This window comes from Anthonomus grandis, chromosome 22, assembly GCF_022605725.1.
Source record: "Anthonomus grandis grandis chromosome 22, icAntGran1.3, whole genome shotgun sequence".
Lineage (NCBI taxonomy): Eukaryota > Metazoa > Arthropoda > Insecta > Coleoptera > Curculionidae > Anthonomus > Anthonomus grandis.
In genome coordinates this window covers 42,440,231-42,457,488 of record NC_065567.1, presented here as the reverse complement: position 1 = coordinate 42,457,488, position 17,258 = coordinate 42,440,231, and the positions used below count along the sequence as shown (strand labels likewise).

The following is a 17,258-nucleotide window of genomic DNA, read 5'->3' as shown; positions in this document are numbered from 1 at the left end:
TGAGTTATGATAACACCAGTTATAACTTATTGTTTCAATTTTAATCCCTAGAATTAATGCTTGCGAGTAATAATCGTTCAGCAAATGTCGCACCAAATTTGACATGAATGGTTGAAGAGGGAAAATGGCCTTTGACTTTGTCTCCGCTCACCGCATTCTTTTTTTAATTGTATGTTGATAGACAATGTAGAGCCCATCTGGATGTAACCACAGTTGAATAGGCGATACCATATAATTGTTGTATCGGTCCGGAAAATTTCTGTATTGAGTCTTCAAATACCTATGTTTTAATTCGTAACAGAAATTTAAAGCTTGAAAATGAAAAACCTTTTGAAACTCTATACGTTTATGTAAAGTAGCATCTTTTATAATGACAATGATTGACTATTACGATTTTATTAGTCTACAAATATGACGATTCTCTATAACTGCTTTGTCTTTGTCTTTATTTTGTCGGTCTACTGCTAAATCGCAACTGATGGTTCCGATCTTTATTAATTTGTATCCTTTTTTTATATTAGTTTTATACAGTCATTAGTTTATTTTGTTGTTAGTTGAGTTTCAGTAATTTTGTTATACCTTCTTTCAACCAATATGCACACAAAAATAATTGCTTAGAGTATAAAACTGCAAAGTCAAGTGAAATGAAATGTAGGTAAATACCCTTACACGTAATTTTAAACTAAGGTTTTATTTTAGTTTTGTTTCCAGTCTGCACCATAAGTTCTAGAAATAATCTACATAAAGTTACATTTTCCTTTAAAAAAATGATTTATTAAGAAACAAAAATATAATGACAAAACTAAATTAACATATTTGGAGTATATATTTGCTGTATACTCACCTTATTAACTGATATTTATACGGATTCTGAAATAAAAAAGAAGTCAGAACTCGCTATTCTAAATAGATAGCCTGAACTACAAATGCATGTCAGAAGAACCTTACCTAAAAATGAGTTAATTCCTGTTGGAAGTAAAGAATTATATATCGCAAAGTATGGTGTGCACAAAACTTCATATTTAACGTAGAAATATCAAAATAACCAGTGATAAAATGCCTATAAAAGCATTTGTTACGTGAAGACACAACGCTAAACTGCTATGAAATTCGCGTACGGTACTAAACAAAGTTTTTCTTGAAATGTCATAGGTCGTTGTTAAAAAACAACATTCTTTAAATAACCCTACAAAAAAAAATCTGAAGAGGTCAGATCGGGTGAGTTCGCGGGCCTGTTAACCGGACTTCCTCGTTCAGTCGATCCAGCGTAATTTTCGTATAAAAATTGTAGAATAGCTGCTGCAAAATGTGGCGCTGCACCATATTGCTGTAGTACCATTCTTCGCCTGGTTTTTAAATCGACGTCTGCCAATTGCAGCGCATCTCTTGGCAACTTTAAGTAGCTGTGTTGATAGACATAAGCCTCAAAGACGTAAGGACCAATCAAATAACCATTTATAATCCCACACCATATGGCTCCACCGATGTTGATGATCTACTTCTCCTTGCCAGTGAAGATTTTCATTTGACCAATAATGAACATTGTCTGCATTAGGTTGTTTATCACTTGTGTCAAAATATCATCAAATATTGCTTAATCGGAAAACCAGACAAAGTTAAAGAAGTCTATAGTATCCGCAATCTCCTGTAAGAATTAGCAAATTTCAACGCGTTATTGCATATAATTCACTTGTAATACTTGAACCAAAGTAATATGGTATGCACGGTATTTACGGACTTGACTTAACATTCTTCTTGGTATACTCATGAAGTATATGTTCCCATTCGTTTTGGCAACTGCTAATATGCGGATCAAGATTAATATTACCAAGTGCAGCTTCGTCACAAGTATCGTTATCGTTGTACTAGTGGCGCCTCCGTTCACGAACAAGATGTCCAGCACGAGTTCTTTTATTTAAATTGTGTATAGTAAGATATCTTCGATCAGGGAAACGTTCAGCCTACAACCTTGCTGCAATACGAGCATTATTATTACATTCTTCCAAAATTATAATCATCTCCATAATTCCAGTAGGAGAGTAATCAACCATTATAAGACTTTATTTAATTTTACTAATATGAATGTGATGGTATTGAATACGTTCCGTTACAGTTTTACTTTTTGTACTTTGTTATTATTTATTGATCATCGTCAATAGATGGTATCCAAGATGGAAGCCACCATAATGTGGTATCTCCTTGGCTTGTCTACATCTCTCTGTCTTTCTCCAATTCTTCCTTGTTTTTTCCCAGGCCCAAGACTAACGGAGGCTCTTGCTAGTTTGTCAGCCCGGATATTGTCCTCGACACCCTGGTATCCTGGGACCCATCTTTGACTCACGTTCTTGTGTACTAGTGCTTAGCTGGATTATCTTGAGGGCAGCTTGACTATCGAAGTAGATGCAAATTCCCCCGTTACCTTCCAATGCGTCTCGTTTGTTTGCTACTTCGAGTATAGCAAACACCTCCGCTTGGAAAACTGTGGTGTGTCCCGAGCGGAAAGGATTCTCCTATATTGGTTTCGATCCTGTACATTCCGGCCTTGGCTGACTTCATCCATGACCCATCTGTGTACCAGGTCTAAAAACCGATCGGCTTACTAAATTCGTGTTTGTAAATGGTCTGCTTTACCACAGACAAAAATAAATCATTTGGAAACAAATCTGGAGATCTAGGGGGCATAATATCGCCAATCTCACTGATAAGATGGTTAAGAAGTAAATTTTGTTACTATAACCGAATTATGAACATGACAGTTGTCTTTTTAAAAATAGACCCATCCCAAGCCTAAATCCGGGAGGATTGGAATGGCAGGAAGAACTTTGTTTTGCAACAAGTAAAGGTATTTTTGGGCGTTTAAAGTATCATCAATAAAAAATGGCCCTATAACAATAAAATATGGGCGACTATCCAAAAATACCAGCCCAAAAATTTTTGAGGATACCGAGTACGGAATTGAAAACTTCTGTGCCAATTTTCCCGAGACCAAAATCGAACAACGAAAGCATTTCACATGTAATGGAAAAGAAGATTCATCTAAAAATAGAATATTTCCTAAAAAATTTTCACTTTTATTTGCTTTTTTCATCTTTGTTTCACAAAATTTCATTTTTCGCCACCGGTCTTTGGGAAATATCTCTCGAGTTTTGGAATTTTCGACACATTTGTACTTATGTATATATTTTTTCCAAATACAGTATTTGAAAAATTTTTTAGGAAATATTCTATTAACAGTTTTATGGTCCATACCCAGTTTCTCTGCAACACTTCTACTAGATCGTGTTGAAACTACTTATAGGGCACTACATATTATTTTTTTCGGTCGTTTTTGCTCCTGGATCCTTTCGATAGAAGGTTCTTGCACTTTAGTGTGGCATTTATAGCAATCTTGAAGACAAAAGGATGTCTCAACATTCGACACCATATTTAAAAATGTTTTTTTGCAATGAATCGGTTTATTTTTAAAATTTACTGAAAATAAATCCCTACATTGTACTGCCGAATTTCTTCCATAAAACCATTAAATAATTTGATCTCTTTCGGAAGGAGTATAAATAGTCATAATAAGTTGAAAGAAAAACAGCGCTTTAAAATTTAACAGTGCAGCGTAGTCACAAAGCAAAATGAGGCATGCCGATATTATTATTGTTATTCTGTAAGAAAATACCTATCAGGCGACCCAAATCAGCCCATTATCGATGAGAAAAAGCTGTTTTGGTTAATGCGTAATATTCAATTCCCCAACCTATATATCCTGTATACACAGTATGGGGTGGATGGAATCTTTTCCTGTGTTTCTGGATGTGGTATTCTCACTGTTGTTGCCTCTATACATATGAATACATGCTCTTTTTCAAGTTATATTATAAATCAAATGAATAAGAGTAAAGAAATATTCATTAATCAATTACTACTAAGTCATGAATTCTTAACAGCTCAACTAGTTTCCAAACATCAATTTTTCTTTGCCATAACACCCTTTTTCTACAGGTGGGAATGATATTTATACGAGACTAATATGAGTTCAATCAAAATTACTTTGAAGTGTACAGGTTCAATACCTTTTCTTTGATTATGTTCTCAGAATATAACAACGCCCCTTTTTATAGTAACACTTATTAAATGTAATTTCTATTAAGACTAAGTAAATTTAACATATCTGATAAAACTTCGATCCAACTTTTAAGTTAGATTTTAATTCATATTTTCAGTGTTATAATTTTTTGACTTGCATTACAAAATAAAATATTTTTTTATCTATCACTTATAATAATATATTATTATACTCTACAAATTAAATAAATAACACAGCAGCTTGATCAGAAAACCAACTAAGGAAGTAAGTAAGATTTAGGGGGATTAGTCACATTGGAAATAACAGGAGGAGAATTATCCTTCAGTTGATACTTTGGTTTAGGCTTTTTTAATAGACTTCCAAACTCTGATAATAACAGATGAGTTAATTTAATTAAAGCAATATGTGCCACGTACTGCAGAATTAAAGCTCCAAATCCTTTGTATAATCCAGCAGTGCCTTCAGTGGCTAAACATTTTTCATAACAGTCTAGGGCGCCGCTATAATTTGTTAATATCGGCAATACTGACTTTCCATCGCTAAGATTGTCAATGATGGTTCGAGTTCCCTTTGAAAATAAATAATTATTTATAAGTGTTTTTTTCCTTTTACAAAGGAATATTACCTGTAAATGAAGACGATGAACAATGGTCTCACATGGGTAAAACATAATATCACTACTTATGGTAGCTACCAATGATGCAGTTAAATTAATGTGTTGCATGGCGGCTAAGTTACTAATATCTTTAGGTATAGTGCCTATTTCTTCCCATCGGTTTTTCTGTCGTATACTTATTATTCTTACTGTCAAGCTTTTAACCAACATTGAAAACAAATACTTAGCTAGGCCTAAGGTAATTGTTGGAACAATTAAAGCCCAAATGGGCAACATTCTTCCCTTTGCGGGAGCACTCCAATTTAGCAGTCTTAAAAATCCCTCTCGGAATACATCTAATATACCGGGCCTTTCACTGGATATTTCGCTTTGCACTGTTTCAACGAAGGATGCACAATAAAATGGTGTTACGATTGCTAAACTGACGCTAAAAACATAAAAAAAACATCACTTAAAATAGAAATAACATTGCTAACCAACTTACCATTTTAATAATGTATGCTGACAAAACTGCCTTACGCTACTATGCCATGTAATCTCTCTAAAAAGGAAATAAAGCTGTTATTAGATTTAATAATTAAGAGTAAAGAGTATAATAGAAAAGAGTAACCCAACCTCACAACTGACACCACATTTTTTGATTTTGACAATTGACCTCACATTTGTTTTGGTTTTTAGTCTGATGAAAATTTCAATTTTCTTAACGGATATTATTTTAATTGGTGTAAATTTTGACACTTTCAGTGGCCGTAGTGTTCTTAAATATGGATATATAGTTAGTTTTCCTGACTGAGCCTCCAAAAGATTTCAATCTCTTTGTAAACAATCCTAACCTCTTGTGGTGCATGCTTTGTAGTCATGTCTGGAAAATGTGCTGATTTTGATGTGTCTTGCTTTTAAGGAATCACCAAAAAATCCACGTGATATCTTCGGATACCCTTGTGATTGGTGCAAAATTATTAGGTGAGTTGAGCAATTGTTTTTAGCTTGTAATGTGGGCGGGAGTAGTTTTGTAATTAAAGTAAAAAATAAATCACAACCAACGATACGAACGAACCCTATTATAACAATGGAGCGCTATACAATCGAACAACGAGTTACATTATTAAAAAATATTTTTTTGAAAATGGGTGTTCGGTGCGAGACACATATCGGCGAGTTCGTAATTACATTGGTGTACGCAATCTTCCCTCAGAATAAATTCGAAACTACCGGATCTGTGCAAGATATCAAAACAAAAGTACGGGAGCGTCCAGCTTGTTCGATTAAGAATATTCAAGTTCTTCGTGAAAGTGTGGCTGAAGCTTCACAAAGGTCTGTTAAAAGGCGTTCACAAAATTTAAGCATTAGTAGAACTTTAATGGGGCGAATTTTGAAAAAAGATTTACGTCTACATGCTTACCCGATTCAACCGACACAGAGCCTAAAGCCAGCCGATCACGGACAATGCCGTACTTTTTGCAATTAGGTCCTAGAGAGGAAAGCAATCTTTGGAATAAAATCACTTTTAGTGACAACGAAGCTCATATCCACCTGAACGGTTACGTAAATAAACAAAATTGTCGCATCTGGGGCAATAAAAAAAGTCAATGCACAACGTGTCACAGTTTGAAACACATTGAACTTATTACGTAGAAGATTTGGAGGAGGATTATCTCAGGGAATGGGGACGTAAATTGGCCAGTGAAATAATGTTATTCGATGGCATTGTTTTTATTGATCTGATGTGTGAAATATTTTCTTACTTTGGCTTTTCTGAAAATACAGTTCTTTTCTTTGTGAGCTACTTAACTAATCGTCAGCAAAGAGTTATATATCATGGAAGCTATTCATCTTTCCGGCCCAACTTAAAGGGCGTTCCTCAAGGTAGTGTGCTGGGTCCCCTTTTATTTAAAACTTACACTGCGCTCTTTTATAGGTTTGTAAAGCACTGTAGACATGAGTTTTATGCGGATGAGTCCCAAATTTATTATTCTTTTCATCTGAAAGACGCCAATATTGCTTGTCAAAGAATAAATGAAGATTTAAAAAATATTTCAAAAATTTCGAAGGCACACTCTTCACTGCTAAACGAAGATAAAACAGAAGTGTTGTCATTTGGTAAAAATGCAAGTGCGCTCCTAAATGATAATTTTTTTCAATCTAACTCTGAATGAGGTGCATTTAAAATTTACCGATTGTTGCCGTAACTTAGGACTAATTCTTGATAATGACTTAAGATTTACTCAGCATGTCTCTAAATTAATAAACACAGCAACCCTTAAAATTAAAACTCTCTATAAACATAATCTCTATAAAGAATACTTAACAAAAGACATTAAATTAAAGCTCTGTGGGGCAAGACTAGAAGATAAGGTCACTGCAAAGACTTCAAAATTGGTGCATATGGTTTGCATTTGGGCTTCAAAAGTTTAACCATGTCTCCAGCTGTATACGTAAATCTCACTGGTTAAGCTTAGATGAGCGTTTTAAAGTACATATGGCTTGTCTAATATTTAAAATTAATGAATCTAAAACTTCCCCATACTCAAAGAACATGAAAGTATTAGTGGTATTTGCACCAGATATAATTCACTATATTCAATCCCCAAGCAGCACACCGCTTTATTCCAGCGGTCCTTTTCTTACAATAGTTTAAAAATATATGATTTGACGATTGAAAGTAAGTCGTCTTCAAGTTTTCAGATATTTAAGGGGAAATGTCGAAACCATGTGTCATCACTTAGGAACTGGTAAAAACTTTAAACTGTTTTCAGACTATTGTCATTACTCTTGACCTTATATACATGTGTTCTTGTAGAATATTCTCTATAGCCTGTATTTATAGCTACCTTTATTTGCTTGTTAATTTTAGTATTTGCATCAATTTAACATAACAACAGGTAAATGTAATATTAAGTTATTAGTTAAATATTTAAATGCTTAAGATCGTTGCGTGGAAGAGCATCTAATGTACATGAACGTTGCCATTGTCAGAATTATATCTTATGTTATTAAATCTATGAATGAATAAAGACACATTATTATTATTATTATACAGAAAAAAATAATTAAGAAATCACTAGTTTATTTTAATTAAAAAGAACCCATGATATGTTCCTTTTTTCAGCGATGCGACAGTTATTCAAACAACAGAGAAGTTCCATTTTAAACTGTTTAATCTAAAAAAAGTACATGTTTTTAAAAATGCAGTATGGTTCTTAGAAAGGCACCTTAACGAAATTGTTTAAAAAAATGTATAATTACCTATAATTTCCTTACCTATAATTTCCTTGAAACGAAAAAACAAGCTAAAAAAAGAATGGATTAAATAAAGAAGTTAATAATCGACTTGAGCTCCGTGACGTCTGATACACACAATAAATCCTGATTTTCTGTAGAAGTTCCTCCCGAGTATCGATAGGAATTTGAATACACCAAGGTTTTCAGGTAAACCCATAGGTAAAAATCCAATGGCGTTAGACCAGGAGATCGAAGAGGCCAGGCAATGTATCTTCTTCTACCTATCCAACGGTTTGGAAAAATGTTATTCCATTTTAGCGTTGCTGGAAACGGTAGTTCCTAACAACAACAATGAAATGAGATGGGGCTCCATCATGCATGAAATACATGTTTCGGCGGATCGCAAGTGGCAAATGCTCTTGTTTTGAAAAAACTCCAAATAATGTTGTCCATTCAATCATGCCAATAATACAAATGTGGCCCAATCAAAAAATTGTCAATGATTCCTGCCCAGATATTAATTGATATTGATGATGAGAAACAACAGCGGGATGAGGATTTTCATCAGCCCATACATGCGAGTTATGTAAATTCACAATATCATTTTTGGTAAACCCTGCTTCATCGGTAAAAGGAATAACGCTAATCAGTTTGGATTAGTTCACTGTTGATCTAATAGCCAGTTCGCGAACTGTATTCTACGAGGAAAATCTTCAGGAGTTAGTTCATGCACTTTTTATAGATGATATGGGTATAACAGCTGTTTTTGAAGTACTTTATGTATTATTGTTTTTGGTGTATTAAAATCAAGTTAATTAAAGCTAATTTTCGAGTGGTCGTTCAAAGAGTATCAGCTACATCATCCAAAATATTTTCGTCCAATTGTACCGTACGTACTGTTCTTGTCTGACCAGCATCAGAACTTTTTTCCCAAAAAACTCCCTAAAACTACAATATAGAAAGTCAATAATATCACCTTAATAAGTAAAATCACCTACCAGTTTCCCTTAGACGTTGGTCAATTCGTTGAAATGTCTTGATTCGTTGAAATGATTTGGAAGAATGCGATTAGGGTATCTTTCTTCATACAACGGTTATGCTTCCAATACATTGCAAGAGGCAGGACCATACATAAGATACATATCTGCATGCTCAATAAACGTCCATATTTCGACTTAATCCAAATTAAATTCACCAAGAAATCCAAAAATCAATACATTATTATCGAAATAAAGGATCAATGTATTGACAATGTGAAAGATGACAAGTTTTGAAAGATAGGTATTTGTTTATTGTGTACCATAGAAACGTTTGCATAAATGGTGCGTTTAGAAAAACAAAAAATGCCGATAAAAGATGCTAAAATATTTTCGTTTACATCCTTTTTCTGGTTATTTATTTAAGAACCACACTGCATTTTTAAAAACATGTACTTTTTCAGATTAAACAACTTAAAATGGCACTTCTCTGTTTGAATAACTGTCGTATCGCTGAAAAAAAGAACATAGCATGGTTCTTTTCAATTAAAATAAAGCAGTGACTCCTTAATTTTTCTTTTCTCCAAAACGGTTAATTTTATCAATAATGAACAAGAGTGCCTTTTCTTTAGTTTAAGGTTCAAGCTATCCATATTTATTATTTCATTATATGATTCTTTATCATACAGGAAGCATTATAATATTCAACACAGTGCACCCCTGGTAAAATAAACAAGGTAAATGTGTTTTAAGGACTCCATTTTAAGAGGTCCTTAGTAGTGTTGATCACATAAAATTTTTGTTAAATTATACCAAGGACTTCAGGAACTGTTCAAGATTTCCAGCGGCATCTTGAAAGGGCCGTATCTTCATAGGGAGGGCCTATAGCAAATTTTTTTATAGGAAAGTTCCACTTTTTTTTATTTTCTACCTGAATCCAAGAGATTTCCCACATATTCCGGGACACCCTGTATAAAAAGCAAAGCTTACGATAACAATCCCCAAACTATTCAAAAATTGAAAGAAGAAATGAAACGAATAATTCGTGACATAACTTCAGAAATATATTTAGATGTAATGAAAAATTTCAACAAAAGATTTGTGTGCTGCCGGAAAAGTCGTGGTGGCTATTTGGCAAATTGCGTTCCACATATGTATACTACTATCCAGCTAGACAATGCCCTAAATAACTTGCAGGTATGTTATAAATTTTTTTAATTTTATTTGTTATCAACAACCTAAACCTCTTTAGAAAACTCTTTATAAAAAACTAAAAAATCTACAAATATAACAGCGGATCCCGATCTTTTTAAGATCTTTTCTATGGCGTTAATAGTATAACTGTTATGAGACCTACCATTTGTTATTGTCAACTAATTTAATATTTATGATATGAAACTTACTTTGGCCAAGGTGTTACTTTTGACACTAAATCTTCTACACCAAGAGACATTCCCCTCACAAGAAGAACTGAACCCAATCCTTTCCAAAGGGTTGTCAAACCTTGATTATGATGCAGCCGGCATATTGTAGGTAACAAAGTAAATGGTTGTAAATGGTATACTTTTGAAGTGTGATTTACCTGGAATAAAAATGTTAAACATTTCTAGAATATGCACGATAGAAAACATAATTATATAAAATTTAAAGAAACAGAATTAGCAATAAATTAATAATTAATTTAGCTTATATTTGTGCCCGGAATTAAATAGCGATGGATCTAATAAATTCAGCGCCACACTGAAAGAACTATGTTAGAAATAAAATTAAGCATTCAAGATGGAATCGTATCAAATGCACAAAGACTTCCAACACGAAAATGGGCTGTGCATTAACTAATCCAGGTTTAGGAAGGAGTTGCAATTCATTATGTTACTTTTTACAATAAAACGGACTCATTATTACAATCAATTCTGGTCAGAAACAGAATTAACTGTTTGCTAAGCATTTCTCCAATTTAAAATGTCTTATTGTTCTTGGCATGAGCAACTTGCTGACCAGAATAATGTTTTTTTTTTTTTTTTTTAGCACAAGAAACTAATATTTCAATGTTGCTCTATGGATATGTTATGAAAATACATAAAAATTAATATAAAATTAAATTTCAATAAATATTTCAAGCCAGCTTGTTGTATGCATAAATTTAATAATATTGTCATAGAATTGTTAAATTTAAAGTCACACTGAGTTTTTAAAACAATTATTTTTTTTGATAAATTTTAGATTTAAGAGATTTAGGTTGCCTGCAAAAGAGTTAAGGTTAAACTCCTTACAGGTTGTCATCGTTATTGTGAGTAAATAGAAGAAAATATAATTTTTTATGATGAAAGGGTAATGAAACATTAATAGATATTGGTATTAAATGAGATCCATGACAAAAAATAGGACAATATCATATGCTATATAAAATTTTGTAAAAGAATAACAAATCAGATACTGTTATTTCTCTAACGCTAACAACAATCAATATAGCTTTAATAATACAGTAGTTAATATGAAAGTTGCTAGTTATATATATATAAATATTTGTCATGCAAGCTAAAACACAAAAAAATTATTTTTGTCCTGCTTCAAAAGTTTCCATATGGAAGTCATAGAAGGGAAACCACACTACTAAGGCATATTAATTTTTCATATTAAGTCTAGATGGAACCCATGAGAGGTAGAAAGTTTTCAGGCAGAATACCAACAACTAACTAAAATTGCGCAAATAAAATGCATAAAACTTTAAATGTATAATTTTTTAACTCTAATTTCCAAACCATTATCCACTAACCAAGAGACAATACCATCCAGATCTTTCTGCCAGAATTGGGCATCAAATGGGGAGATATAAAACAAATTGGTTTATAAAGTTTCACAAAGCAACAGGTAGGATAATGTTAAATAAAAACTTTAATTAGAATGAGCAAGGCATGTTATTTGTAAAAAAAGGCCTCAGCAAACCTTGCTATTATGAACCTAAAGTCATTGGTGGGAATAAAATGTATTTATTATTTTTATTACTATGCATATGTGAAGTAAAAAGCAAGAGACAATACACAGTATGTATAATATGTACAGAAAATTTTTTTTTAGATCTCTTACGAGATAAATTGGGCAATTGACTAAGTAAACATAGTCAATTGCCCAGATCATCATACCCATTTTATCTAAGAAGACAGAATGAGAGACACAACTGAACCTCATAACACTCCACAGTCAAGGTCTTTAACCACACATCTGACAACGAAATAGCCTGAATAGTGTATTGGCCCTGACTCATAACGAAACCAGCATATCTGCAAATATTGACTTTTTGGTGTCAAAAAATGTTTAAGTCGAAACCGGCATATCATATAGTTAAATAAAAATTCGCTAGATTTGGGAAAGTAGATTTGGAATTGGGCCGGTATGATTATATGTACAAATAGTCAGTATGTTGTAATGAGAATCATATTCTGAAAACGGACTTGTCCAGGCTGGAAAAGAAGAATGACAAGAAAACCACAGATTCAACCTCAACCACAAATATTAGCAATATACAACCTACAGGCAGTGCTGTCATGTCCACAGGGTGAGGTATCTTCCTACTACATTTCAAAACTAGCCATTTACAATTAAATGAAACTGAAAAGCGACAGAATGGTAAACTTTTACACTTGAGATGAGACACAGGGAAAAGAGGTGTAATTTCCTATTTAAGTTGGGAGTGTACTGAAACATCGGCAACATTTAAATAACAAAGCTGTCCAATAGATGTTTTACACCGATAATTATTGTGGACAACAAAAAATTACTTCATGAAGGTAATGTACAAATGAGGCTATGAGTGCAATATCGGACTAACCCACAAAAATTCAAAATCGACTTTATTGTAGAATATTATCCGTCAAGTTAAAATCTATTTATTGCACAGTGGACCAAACGACCTATTCCTTTTCGTTACGAGATGGCAGCACTAAACTAGTTATTGAACTTTATTATTGATAAAAGTTGAAAGAAGCAAAGTGGACTATCCTCAGTTAGTCCACCGTGCTGCTAAAAGTAAGAAGTTTATGTGTTAGAGACACCTTAAAAAAAAGACACTAAACTGGCAAAAAGTAGAAACGCAACGGTTATCTGTTTTGATCTAATGAAGACTCGTCCTACACCTGTACTTACCACAGGCATTTGTTACTATAAAAGGCAGTTATGGACTTACTGCTTTAATATACATGAAATGGGAACCAATAATTCGTTCATGTTTGTATGGGATGAAAGTATTGCTTCCAAGAGGCCGCAAGAGGTGGGATCCTGTATTTTATATTACATAAAAAACTTTGTTACATCGAGAAGACTTATTATGTATTCTGACCAATGTGGTGGTCAGAATCGTAATATAAAAATTTCATTGATATGTAACTATATTACTGCATCTCCATTATTTACTATGAAAGAAATTGATCATAAAATCCTTGTAAGTGGTCATTCCTATTTACCATGCGACAAAGATTTCGGATTCATAGAAAAAGAAAAGAAATTCCATCCACATGTCTTTATACCTCAAGACTGGCATACAGTCATGAGACATGCTAGAAAAAAAACCCTTTACCATAATAGAAATAGATAAGTCAAGATTTTTTTTCCACCAAGAAACTTGAAAGTAACATAATAAACAGAAAAGTATCTGAAACAAAAACAATGGTGGAGTGGCTCAAAATCCAATGGTTAAGGCTTAGAAAAGATTATCCCAATACTATTTTAGTTTTTCCCAATACTATTTAGTATAAGTACTCGAATAATGAATAGGTTTATTTTAACACAGTAGATCTTAGTAAAAGGAAATCTGTTTCCAAGGAAATTAAGGATCTGCCTCTTTTATACCCAAATGGTTATGCCATTAATGAAGCTAAAATAAAGATCTCCTTGAGTTAATGGAATTCTTATTTCCTTCATACCAAGATTTTTATAAAAATCTGAGGTCATTTGCTCAAGCAACTGGAGGTGAAGTAGTTGGCCCAATTGAGGAAGAAGAATTTATAGTAACCCATTAAAAAACCCAATCTATTTTAAATGCAGAGTGTACTAATCTACATAGAAAAATCAAATATTAGCCATATCCAAAAATTTAAAACAAATTCCGCAAATTTAAGTAACACTCAAGAACATTCAATTAATTCGAACTACAGAAATGTCCTTTTAAAAGGGTTTTTTCGCACTTACATTTTCATATTTTTCTTTAACCTATTTTTTAGCACTTAATAATATTGGGGTTAGTCCGTTTTTTGCACTCATAGCCTCAAATGTGCTTTTACAACATCAAAAAACATAAAAATCTACCACACACAGTGGACCGATGTCCTTACCTTGCCAATACTGGTTTATGAGTTGAGTTATGAGGATTTTTTTTGACATAAAAGCTCAGAAGTACCCCAAGTAATTTTACCTATGTTGAGCATCCGAATGTTTAAAGTAATTAGAGACAACAGCAACATTTAATTTAAAACGTCCTATGGCTCAAACACTTGTGAGGAGGTGAAGAAAAGGATTAAACAGGACAATGAGAGTATGAATCCTGTTCTGATGCGAGTTTATTCCAAGAGAATTGGCATTGATGACAAGAAAATGGGTATATGAAAGTTAGTTTTTGCCAGGATAATACCATCTATTTATTTAAATTTATATAAACAGTTCTGAACTTTTGAAATGACCAGCAAAGGGAAGATCAATATTATGTATTCGGGTTGATACATATTTCTGTCATCACACCATAGTCACCATTGATTATTTTTTTATTTACAATCAACATGTTTTGGGACCTTTTCCCATCATCAGGCCTGATAAAGTTGTTGAAATTATTTTTCTGTAAGTATTATTTCTGTTTTTTTCCTTTAATTTTTTTTTGTTTCGACTGTAATTTTTTAATCTTTTCCAAAAATTGAAATTGGAGTCCATGTGGTTGCAGTTGCACGAAGAGTGTTGGACTTCTCCATTATTATCTTGTTTTTTAACTACTTAAAACATGTTCCCAAAGAGGATGCCACTGTGACGCAAAATTAAATATTACACTGATTTTATGGTATATTTTTCTTTTGCAATTTCTGATTTATTTGCAACTACTACTTCAATAAGCATTGATTGAAGTAGTAGTTGTAGTGTATTCGCCTAAATTTAATTATGATTTATGAACCAAATGGATGTTAAATCTGAGGTGAAAAATGCAGACATGCTGGTTTCATTTTATTTCATGTTATTTCATTTTATTTCATTTTATTTCATGTTATTTATTTCTATTTAAACCAGGTAAATTTTATGTGGAAAGAAATACAAATTTATTTACTTTATATTAGTCATCTGCTTTCTAACTTTTTATCTGTTGAGAGTTAGTTTATTATTTTAAATAATTTCTTTAACTCAATATGGAGTAATTTTAATTAATCTTTAAGGCTTACCTGACATTGTCTTCTTAACACAAGAAAGGGATGACACAATAAATTTTCTGTAATAAGACTCACAAACGTAACCCCTGAACCAATATAGTGGCTGATGGTAAAATCTAAAAGGTTTAATTATAGGCTAATAGATTAATAAATATCTAAAATAGCTTACCTTCTTTATTTTCATAGGGTTTTGGATAAGTGTACTCAGGCATTTCTTTATGAAAATGTAGGGGAAGCCTTTGAGTTATTAAATCAGGTTCTTGAAAATAATTTTCAGAAACATTGTAGTTATCATACAAATCTTCCCTATTTCTTCCAGCCATAATAACAAATTTTTATTAAGCCCTTAGATAAACACTAGCTAACCTAACTTATGTTGTGGACAGTGGCTCTCATATCTATGTCAGATCTGTCAAATGTCATCTCAGAATAATAAAAGTTGAGTAAAGCTACTTGAACATCTAAAGCATCGTTTACACTTGAAAAGTTTACTGGCGGAAAGTACTTCCCACCACTAAACTTGCTTGTTGTTTTGCATTTACATATTTTCGAGTTTATTTATTTATTTATTTATTTATTTATTACTATCAACGTTTACATAAACGTTCTAAGATAATACACAATGGGTAACATAATATACAGTAAGAGCCAAAAGTCCGGAATAAATTCTTTTAAAATTCAGGGGTATGTTAAAAAAAAACGTTTCTTACACGTCGATTTTTATTTTTAACTGCGGGTTTTCTTACTATAATTTTATGTATACAGGGTGGTCCAAAAATAAGTTACGACCATCAACTTCAATTTTTGAAATGGAAATACCTATTTTTTATTCTGTATTCTTAAAGAACAGAAAATTCTAGACATATTTCATGTACAATGTCCTATACCTATCTTCATTTGTTTTTGAGTTATTGACAGTTGAAGATCGGCATATTTGCACTTTTGACATGTTTTAAAATCCAAACGGTTAGACATAGACAAATGCGGTTTGCACTTTTAATCGAAGCTTTTTTAAAACCATCTGTTGACACTAGCTAGTAAGAGTCAACAGATACTGAGAAATTTACGATTGAATTTCTGAAAAAACATTCAAAATATTAATGTATTTAATCAAAAGTATTGTATAAACGTTGAACAAAATGAAACTATTCTAATCTAGACCGAATTAAATGTTCAAATTGAGCCCCATTAACTTCTTGACAGTAAGCGAGTCTTGATTCGAATTCCCTCAGAACGTTGCGTATCATTTCTTGAGGTATTCGTTGAATCTCATTTCTTATATTATTTGTCAATTCTTCTAAATTGTTGGGTTTATTTACATACACTCTATGCTTTAAATAACCCCACAAAAAGAAGTCCAAAGGAGTCAAGTCGGGGGACCTAGCAGGCCACTCCTATTGACCCCTTCGCCCAAACCATCGACCCGGAAATACCTCACTTAAATATTGGCGCACGGCTCTGCTGAAGTGTGGCGGCACGCCATCTTGCTGGAACCAAATTGAAGCTTCTGGAATATTGGGATTATTTGCATTTGGAATCATCAAACATAAAGCGGGAATCAATTTGTTCCTTAAGAATTCCAAATAACGTTGACCTGTTAAGGTACCTTCGAAGAAAAATGGACCTATGACTCTGTCATTGATAATGCCGGCCCAAACATTCACAGATTGAGGATATTGGGTATGAGCCTCAATCACCCAATTTGGATTGGAGGAAGACCAGTAACGACAGTTCTGTCTGTTCACTGTACCATTGAGGCAGAAGGTCGACTCGTCAGAAACAATTATTCTACGAGTAAAAAGACGGTTGTTATGGCAGACACTCATTATAGTTTCGCAAAACTCTAATCGACGATCTGTATCATCTTCGTTAAGTTCGTGGATTAATTTTAATTTATAGGGATGATATTTTGCCTTTTTCAAAATCCTTCTTAAATATGTTTTTCCAAAATCGTTATCTAGTGCTGC

At 32.8% G+C, this 17,258-nt stretch overlaps 1 protein-coding gene across 1 annotated transcript; it reads right to left on the bottom strand.

The window, feature by feature from the left end:
* Positions 1-4,177: 4,177 nt before the first annotated feature.
* Positions 4,178-15,681, bottom strand: LOC126748919 (mitochondrial outer membrane protein SLC25A46-like). Its single transcript, XM_050458461.1, has 6 exons — positions 15,461-15,681; positions 15,304-15,407; positions 10,294-10,472; positions 5,176-5,232; positions 4,701-5,118; positions 4,178-4,643 (listed from the first exon to the last, which is right to left on the bottom strand). Exons 1-6 carry the CDS (start codon positions 15,612-15,614, stop codon positions 4,332-4,334), a joined length of 1,224 nt encoding a protein of 407 aa, XP_050314418.1. The 5' UTR covers positions 15,615-15,681; the 3' UTR covers positions 4,178-4,331.
* Positions 15,682-17,258: the final 1,577 nt, after the last annotated feature.